The sequence below is a fragment of the Panulirus ornatus genome, chromosome 64 (assembly GCF_036320965.1).
Source record: "Panulirus ornatus isolate Po-2019 chromosome 64, ASM3632096v1, whole genome shotgun sequence".
NCBI classification, from domain to species: Eukaryota; Metazoa; Arthropoda; class Malacostraca; order Decapoda; family Palinuridae; genus Panulirus; species Panulirus ornatus.
Genome location: NC_092287.1, coordinates 28512144 through 28522220, shown reverse-complemented (window position 1 = coordinate 28522220; position 10077 = coordinate 28512144). Strand labels below are relative to the sequence as shown.

General features: G+C 39.0%; 1 protein-coding gene across 9 annotated transcripts in view; it reads right to left on the bottom strand.

The window, feature by feature from the left end:
- Nucleotides 1-1617: 1617 nt before the first annotated feature.
- Nucleotides 1618-10077, bottom strand: part of LOC139746355 (ralA-binding protein 1-like) — a 248109-nt gene continuing 239649 nt past the window's right edge. For all 9 annotated transcript variants that reach the window (XM_071657532.1, XM_071657536.1, XM_071657534.1 and 6 more), the window contains one exon: nt 1618-3866. In XM_071657532.1, coding sequence (XP_071513633.1) covers nt 3738-3866 — 129 coding nt within the window. In that variant the 3' untranslated portion in view covers nt 1618-3737. The remainder of the gene's footprint in view (nt 3867-10077) is intronic.

Below are 10077 nucleotides of genomic sequence, written 5' to 3'. Positions count from 1 at the left end.
ATCCATTCCTGGTGTTACCCTGCCCCACATGAAACAGCACCGCTACCCCCTGCTTCAGCAAGGTAGCGCCAGGAAAATAGACAAAAAAGGCCATGTTTATTCACACAGAGTCCGTAGCTCTCATTTGTAATGCACTGAGAGCACAGCTCCCTATTCACATACAGGCCCCACAGACCTTTCCATGGTTTACTCCAGACATTTCACATGCCCTGGTTCAGTCCATTGACAGCACATTGACCCCGGTACACGACATTGTTCCAATTCACTTTATTCCTTGCACACCTCACTCTCTTGTATGTTCAGGCCCTGATAGCCCAAAATCTTTTTCACTCCATCCTTCCACCTCCAATTTGGTCTCCCACTTCCTGTTCTCTCCACCTCTGACACATATATCCTTTTTGTCAACCTTTCCTCGCTCATTCTCTCCAAATGTCCAAACCATTTCATCACGCCTTCCTCTGCTCTCTCAACCACACTCTTTTTATCACCACACATCTCTTACCCTTTCATTACTTACTTGCTCAAACCACTTCAAACCACATAATGTTCTTAAACATTTCAGTTCAAACATATCCACCTTCCATTGCACAACTCTATCTATAGCCCATGTCTCACAACCATGTAATATTGTTGGAATTACTATTCCTTGAATGGAAAAAACTGAAGGAAGTGAAGGGGTTTAGATATCTGGGAGTGGATTTGGCAGCAAATGGAACCATGGAAGTAGAAGTGAATCACAGGGTGGGGGAGGGGGCGAAAGTTCTAGGAGCAATGAAGAATGTGTGAAAGGAGAGAACGTTACCTCAGAGGAAAAAAAAATTAATTTGATATCATACCTAATTTTCAACTAGTAACCCATTCCTAACACATATTCAGTGTCTAGAGATGTAACCTGTTCCTTTTGCTCATGCTTCAATGATGAACCTTGAAGTTTTAATACAAGAGAAGCTATATTACAAATGTAACACCTCTTACAAAGTTGTAACAATTAATGTACGATATACTTACTATACCACAAAGTCCTCTTAAAATAGGTCTGAACTAGAATAGCTTCAGTATCTCTCTGTTAAGGATCATCTTCATTTGGTCCTCCACTTTCATGTTTCACATTGCTTCCTAAGCAAATCATGTTATTTCTTCAAAAGAGATGGTAAAACTAAAATAATACAATTATACACAAATGTCAAAAACTTTAACAACTCAGACTACAGCCTCCCTGAGTTTGATTATGGCTCAAACTCTCTGTAAGGTCTGCCTGAATAATAACCCCCACGTAGAGATGACTGACTAGCTGTGATATACATAAGATATTCGCACCAATCCAAGGATCCACACTAAAAATTCTGAATTCTCTTGTAACAGTAGGTCGGAAAATTAACTTTAAGAAAATGCAAGTTAAATACCTGTATAATAATGGACTCTGGCTTATGTACAGCATGAAAAACAAATTTCTATATAACAATCAGTAAATAAAACTTTTATGAAAAACATAAGAAATACGAGTACATAACTTCATTTACAAGCAATGTATATATATATATATATATATATATATATATATATATATATATATATATATATATATATATATATATATATATATATATATATGTCAACCTCATTTATAAGCAAAAAAACTATATAATAAAACATTACCAATTGTGAGATAAAAGTACAACAGTGCTAAATAGCCACAAAATGATGAAGCTTACTCTTTGCAGGAAAATTACTGTAAAAAAATATAAGGTTAATACAAACACCAAGTCTCATGAGACCAAATCTTTGCATAAAGCTACTTCTCAGTCTAATGAGGTAACTTTACATTACCAAACATTATTTTCATTACACATACTATAAAAACTGCTTTCCAAAATATAAGAAGTCATGATAATTAGAAAACAAAAAAATCTTATGCACAGATAACAGGTAACCTATTCTCTTGTTTGATGGTTGTAATTACCCTTCCATGCAAGGAATTCTTATCATAATAAACTTGTTTCCTTAATGTTAACAAAGTTAACTGAACAAGATATATATTTTTCTTGTATGATCTGTATACTTTCTACTTGGTGAATAGAAATATTATGCAGGAGAAAAAATAACTATAATTTTTAAAAAAGAAAGCTGAGCAAAATCTGGCAGCATAGTGAAAATCTGAATAAAAAGAATACAAAATTAAATGGAGATATTCCATTTGGCTAAAGCTTATACCAAGAACAGCAGCAACTAGCAAACAGAGCATATGCTTACTGGAACTATTTGATAAGGTCTCAAAAACACAGCCCTAGCAGGCAAGCAGTACTTTGCTGAAGGCACTCTTAATGGCTTCTCTTAGATACTCTGCCCTATCATCTTATAATACAGCAATCACTGCAAACAAAATACACCATTTATCTCCTAATGAAGTATGCTAAATAATATCTGGTTGTGTGCCTGAGACATCTTTAAAGATTAGAAATAAACAGTATAACCTCATGACAAATGAAGGACATACTTGAGAGCTTTCTCCTTACAAAGCAGAAAATGTATGAAAATTTTTGCAAACACTCATGCACTACAGTCTTTCCATAAATTTTCTCTCTAATTTGAGCAAGGACAAGACACATCAATGTATTGAAGTCATGAGGGAGCTCTTTTAAGAGTCGAGCTTAATCTGAGAAGTAAGGTTTGACTTGCTATTTGGCACTTCCTCATTTAGAAATTAAAATGTACTGTAAAGGTATTTATAGATTTCTAATCAAATGTTTAAGTTAGCATTGCTGGTGTTTTAATAGAATGAACAGCAAGCTTTTATTGTTTGCAATTTGTGATGTATCCTTACAAAATCTACTCTGGAAAAGTCTTCTTTTATGAATATCAGGTCTAGGATATTAAAAAAAAAATTCTTTTAAGCTGGATTTAAGAAGCAGGGTACTGTATTGAAAATTAATACACACTAATTTCTATTTAAAAACTGACTACTCTGAATTATTTCCCACTATTTATTCCAGCCTGTTGCCTGCTATGATGTGTTCTCAACTCATAACTCTTGCACTCAGGGTCTTACAAAAATATCACCTCATTCAACGGTTTGAACCATCATGTAGGAAAATAGCTGAAAAAGGAATTTATACCCAAAGACCCTTACGTAAAATTAGACAGAGCAGGTTGTGTGTAACAAGGAAAGAATCCTGTCCTAAATCCTGTTCTGCATTCGCTGAAGTTAAATCTAAATGATGCTTTTTCCTGAATGCTGGACACTATGTTGCAACAATAAAAACTAAACATCATTAATATGTGTAGCCTAATCAGTGCTTCCATGAATAATTTTTCAAATATTTCTCTACTTCCAGTGGCTTGTGAAAAATGTGCAAAGCTGAAACATTTTGATATAGGCAGTTATAATTTGATTTTCATTTGTATTTAAACTTTTACTAGATATGAAAGTCATGATATTAAAATTCTGTATGGAAAATTTATATAATGCTATAGAAAAACATACAGTGAACCTCAAAACAAACATCTTATTTGTAAAGAAAGTTCTCTCATCATTTGGGACTCATATACCATATTAAAAGACTTATCATTAAATAAGATATTACATTTCCTAGATATGAACATCATATGAATAATACTTACATTTTAGGAAGTCAGCACAGGCTTTGAAAACCCTATCCTAATTACAGCCATGACAAACTCCCAGGATGAGGCAATGATAGTATTTCTTGGTAGGATACAAAGCACGATGGTAGTAGAAGCTAGCAGACTGGTGTAATGGGTGATTGATGTGGAAAACATTTCCAATGAGCCTGCTGAAGCTGAACACGAAGATGAACCACTGCTTCTCGCTCCTCTTGTATGCGACGTGTAAGAGCCTGGTTTTCTTCCTAAGTGAGGTGGAAATCATCACATAAATTGCAATCCCACTAAAATATTCTGAAGTTTTAAGCCGGGTGGAATTTAGGAGTGTGTGAAAAAAGAGGTCACTGTTTATGAGGACAAAGATAGGCATGTTAATTGGTACAATAATCCAAACAGTACTGCAGAGATGCAAGTCATGGGACCTAAATCAAAAAGTACAGAGGAGGGTGGATGTTTAGGAAATGGGATGTTTACAGACAATGTGTGGCATGAGGAGGATTGACTGAGTAAGGAATGACAGTGTAAGAGAAAGGTGTGGTAGTAAGTGGATTGTATTTGAAAATAACATGGTGTATGGAAATAGTTTGCACATATGTAGAGGAGGAGAAAGGAGAAACAGACTTAGACGATATACATGTCAGAGGGGTTAAGGGATGGAGGAGGAGTGGGAAACCATGGATGATAGGGATGGAAGGAATAAAAGAGGCTTTGAGAATTTGGGGCCTGAACGTGCAGGGGGGTGTGATGCATGCATGGGACAAAGCGAACTGGAGCAATGTGGTAAACAGAGTGGAATGTGCAGTCACTGGGCTGAACTAGGGAATGAAAGTCAGTATGGGTTAACCGAGGAAAGGTTTGTGGGACTTGGCCGTGGATGGGGGGCTCCGGTTTTGGTGTAATATACATGACAGATAGAGCATGACTGGATAAATGAGGCCATTCTTTGTTTGTTCCTGACACTACCTTGCTATGGAGTGAATCAAAAAGCAAATATGAAAAAGAAAAAATAAGCCTATGCATATCTTTATATAATGTACTTTATTTATCTATTTTATTTTGCTTTGTCGCTGTCACCCGCGTTAGCGAGGTAGCGCAAGGAAACAGACGAAAGAATGGCCCAACCCACCCACATACACGTGTATATACATACACGTCCACACACACAAGTATACATACTTATACATCTCAACGTATATATATATATATATATATATATATATATATATATATATATATATATATATATATATATATTTTTTTTTGTTTTTTGCCGCTGTCTCTGGCGTTTGCGAGGTAGCGCAAGGAAACAGATGAAAGAAATGGCCCAACCCACCCCCATACACATGTATATACATATGTCCACACACGCAAATATACATACCTACACAGCTTTCCATGGTTTACCCCAGACGCTTCACATGCCTTGATTCAATCCACTGACAGCACGTCAACCCCGGTATACCACATCGATCCAATTCACTCTATTCCTTGCCCTCCTTTCACCCTCCTGCATGTTCAGGCCCCGATCACACAAAATCTTTTTCACTCCATCTTTCCACCTCCAATTTGGTCTCCCTCTTCTCCTCGTTCCCTCCACCTCCGACACATATATCCTCTTGGTCAATCTTTCCTCACTCATTCTCTCCATGTGCCCAAACCATTTCAAAACACCCTCTTCTGCTCTCTCAACCACGCTCTTTTTATTTCCACACATCTCTCTTACCCTTACGTTACTCACTCGATCAAACCACCTCACACCACACATTGTCCTCAAACATCTCATTTCCAGCACATCCATCCTCCTGCGCACCACTCTATCCATAGCCCACGCCTCGCAACCATACAACATTGTTGGAACCACTATTCCTTCAAACATACCCATTTTTGCTTTCCGAGATAATGTTCTCGACTTCCACACATTCTTCAAGGCCCCAAGGATTTTCGCCCCCTCCCCCACCCTATGATCCACTTCCGCTTCCATGGTTCCATCCGCTGACAGATCCACTCCCAGATATCTAAAACACTTCACTTCCTCCAATTTTTCTCCATTCAAACTCACCTCCCAATTGACTTGACCCTCAACCCTACTGTACCTAATAACCTTACTCTTATTCACATTTACTCTTAACTTTCTTCTTCCACACACTTTACCAAACTCAGTCACCAGCTTCTGCAGTTTCTCACATGAATCAGCCACCAGCGCTGTATCATCAGCGAACAACAACTGACTCACTTCCCAAGCTCTCTCATCCCCAACAGACTGCATACTTGCCCCTCTTTCCAAAACTCTTGCATTCACCTCCCTAACAACCCCATCCATAAACAAATTAAACAACCATGGAGACATCACACACCCCTGCCGCAAACCTACATTCACTGAGAACCAATCACTTTCCTCTCTTCCTACACGTACACATGCCTTACATCCTCGATAAAAACCTTTCACTGCTTCTAACAACTTTCCTCCCACACCATATATTCTTAATACCTTCCACAGAGCATCTCTATCAACTCTTATCATATGCCTTCTCCAGATCCATAAATGCTACATACAAATCCATTTGCTTTTCTAAGTATTTCTCACATACATTCTTCAAAGCAAACACCTGATCCACACATCCTCTACCACTTCTGAAACCACACTGCTCTTCCCCAATCTGATGCTCTGTACATGCCTTCACCCTCTCAATCAATACCCTCCCATATAATTTACCAGGAATACTCAACAAACTTATACCTCTGTAATTTGAGCACTCACTCTTATCCCCTTTGCCTTTGTACAATGGTACTATGCACGCATTCTGCCAATCCTCAGGCACCTCACCATGAGTCATACATACATTAAATAACCTTACCAACCAGTCAACAATACAGTCACCCCCTTTTTTAATAAATTCCACTGCAATACCATCCAAACCTGCTGCCTTGCCGGCTTTCATCTTCCGCAAAGCTTTCACTACCTCTTCTCTGTTTACCAAATCATTTTCCCTAACCCTCTCACTTTGCACACCACCTCGACCAAAACACCCTATATCTGCCACTCTATCATCAAACACATTCAACAAACCTTCAAAATACTCACTCCATCTCCTTCTCACATCACCACTACTTGTTATCACCTCCCCATTTGCGCCCTTCACTGAAGTTCCCATTTGCTCCCTTGTCTTACGCACTTTATTTACCTCCTTCCAGAACATCTTTTAATTCTCCCTAAAATTTAATGATACTCTCTCACCCCAACTCTCATTTGCCCTTTTTTTCACCTCTTGCACCTTTCTCTTGACCTCCTGTCTCTTTCTTTTATACATCTCCCACTCAATTGCATTTTTTCCCTGCAAAAATCGTCCAAATGCCTCTCTCTTCTCTTTCACTAATACTCTTACTTATTCATCCCACCACTCACTACCCTTTCTAATCAACCCACCTCCCACTCTTCTCATGCCACAAGCATCTTTTGCGCAATCCATCACTGATTCCCTAAATACATCCCATTCCTCCCCCACTCCCCTTACTTCCATTGTTCTCACCTTTTTCCATTCTGTACTCAGTCTCTCCTGGTACTTCCTCACACAAGTCTCCTTCCCAAGCTCACTTACTCTCACCACCCTCTTCACCCCAACATTCACTCTTCTTTTCTGAAATCCCATACAAATCTTCACCTTAGCCTCCACAAGATAATGATCAGACATCCCTCCAGTTGCACCTCTCAGCACATTAACATCCAAAAGTCTCTCTTTCGCGCGCCTGTCAATTAACACGTAATCCATATATATATATATATATATATATATATACACACACACAGACATATACATATATACACATGTACATATTTCATACTGTCTGCCTTTATTCATTCCCATCGCCACCTCACCACACATGAAATAACAACACCCTCCCCCTTATGTGTGCGAGGTAACGCTAGGAAAAGACAACAAAGGCCACATTCGTTCACACTCAGTCTCCAGCTGTCATGTAATAATGCACCGAAACCACAGCTCCCTTTCCACATCCAGGCCCCACACAACTTTCCATGGTTTACCCCAGACGCTTCACATGCCCTGGTTCAATCCATTGATAGCACGTCGACCCTGGTATAACACATCATTCCTATTCACTCTATTCCTTGCACGCCTTTCACTCTCCTGCATGTTCAGGCCCTGATCACTCAAAATCTTTTTCACTCCATCTTTCCACCTCCAATTTGGTCTCCCACTTCTCCTCATTCCCTCCACCTCTGACACATATATCCTCTTGGTCAATTTTTCCTCACTTATTCTCTCCATGTCACCAAACCATTTCAAAACACCCTCTTCTGCTCTCTCAACCACACTCTTTTTATTACCACACCTCTCTCTCACCCTATTATTACTTACTTGATCAAACCACCTCACACCACATATTGTCCTCAAACATCTCATTTCCAGCATATCCACCCTCCTCCGCACAACTCTATCTATAGCCCATGCCTCACAACCATATAACATTGTTGGAACCATTATTCCTTCAAACATACCCATTTTTGCTTTCCAAGATAATGTTCTCAACTTCCACACATTCTTCAATGCTCCCAGAACTTTCGTCCCCTCCCTCACCCTATGATTCACTTTCGCTTCCATGGTTCCATCCACTGCCAAATCCACTCCCAGGTATCTAAAACACTTCACTTCCTCCATGTTAAAAAACAAATGAAGAATTAATGCTCTGTTTAAAAAGTTCCAATAAAAACTGTGTGCCAATCTTTTAAGGCCTCAAACTGATTAGCTGGACTTTAAATGCAATAAAAAAGTGGAAGAGATGAAGAAAACTAATGGTATACAATCAGGTGACTAGAGCAGTAGTCATGATTCCTACAAACAAAACAGACAACTTTCAAACAGACTCAGTTAACAAGCGCCATTCTATAAGTGGACAATCTACATTGCTGACAGAAAATGAGCTATAAGCTCTGAAAATATTTTGAAAACTAAAAGGGTGTTAGTGACTGTTTCAGTCCCAAAATGGAATCTATCTATCTACTATCCATACCTCCAGGAACTCCCATAAGGAGGTGGCCATGGTAAGAGTCTCCATAACTGGTGAACTCCAATGCCACTTTTTAGCCTTTTGTGCCTCATCCTTGGCAGGCCACTGGCAGAGGGGTAACTCTAACACAGTGTTTCTAGAGGCTCTTATGTAATGTTTCTACCAAATACTTCTACCTAATGTGTCTACATAATGTTCCTGCTTAATATACCAACCTACATCTCCCTTTCTATTACCTGACAGGCAACAAAATGCATTGGTTCAAGTGTGCTAAACTATGGGGCAAGTTGGACAGGTGTGTCCCTGCTTAAGCTCTGAGGATGAGTGAATTACCTCCACCTTGCTACAGACCATTCATCATGTTGATACAAAAACAACTGTACTAAGAAATCAAAACCAAATTTTTGACACAGCTGGCAACATGAGTCTACTTAAAAATATAAATGGTTTATGTATGGATTTGTATGTAGTATTTATGAGAGTTGGGGTGAGAGAGTATCATTAAATTTTAGGGAGAATAAAAAGATGTTCTGGAAGGAGGTAAATAAAGTGCGTAAGACAAGGGAGCAAATGGGAACTTCAGTGAAGGGCGCAAATGGGGAGGTGATAACAAGTAGTGGTGATGTGAGAAGGAGATGGAGTGAGTATTATGAAGGTTTGTTGAATGTGTTTGATGATAGAGTGGCAGATATAGGGTGTTTTGGTCGAGGAGGTGTGCAAAGTGAGAGGGTTAGGGAAAATGATTTGGTAAACAGAGGAGAGGTAGTGAAAGCTTTGCGGAAGATGAAAGCCGGCAAGACAGCAGGTTTGGATGGTATTGCAGTGGAATTTATTAAAAAAGGGGGTGACTGTATTGTTGACTGGTTGGTAAGGTTATTTAATGTATGTATGACTCATGGTGAGGTGCCTGAGGATTGGCGGAATGCGTGCATAGTGCCACTGTACAAAGGCAAAGGGGATAAGAGTGAGTGCTCAAATTACAGAGGTATAAGTTTGTTGAGTATTCCTGGTAAATTATATGGGAGGGTATTGATTGAGAGGGTGAAGGCATGTACAGAGCATCAGATTGGGGAAGAGCAGTGTGGTTTCAGAAGTGGTAGAGGATGTGTGGATCAGGTGTTTGCTTTGAAGAATGTATGTGAGAAATACTTAGAAAAGCAAATGGATTTGTATGTAGCATTTATGGATCTGGAGAAGGCATATGATAGAGTTGATAGAGATGCTCTGTGGAAGGTATTAAGAATATATGGTGTGGGAGGAAAGTTGTTAGAAGCAGTGAAAAGTTTTTATCGAGGATGTAAGGCATGTGTACGTGTAGGAAGAGAGGAAAGTGATTGGTTCTCAGTGAATGTAGGTTTGCGGCAGGGGTGTGTGATGTCTCCATGGTTGTTTAATTTGTTTATGGATGGGGTTGTTAGGGAGGTAAATGCA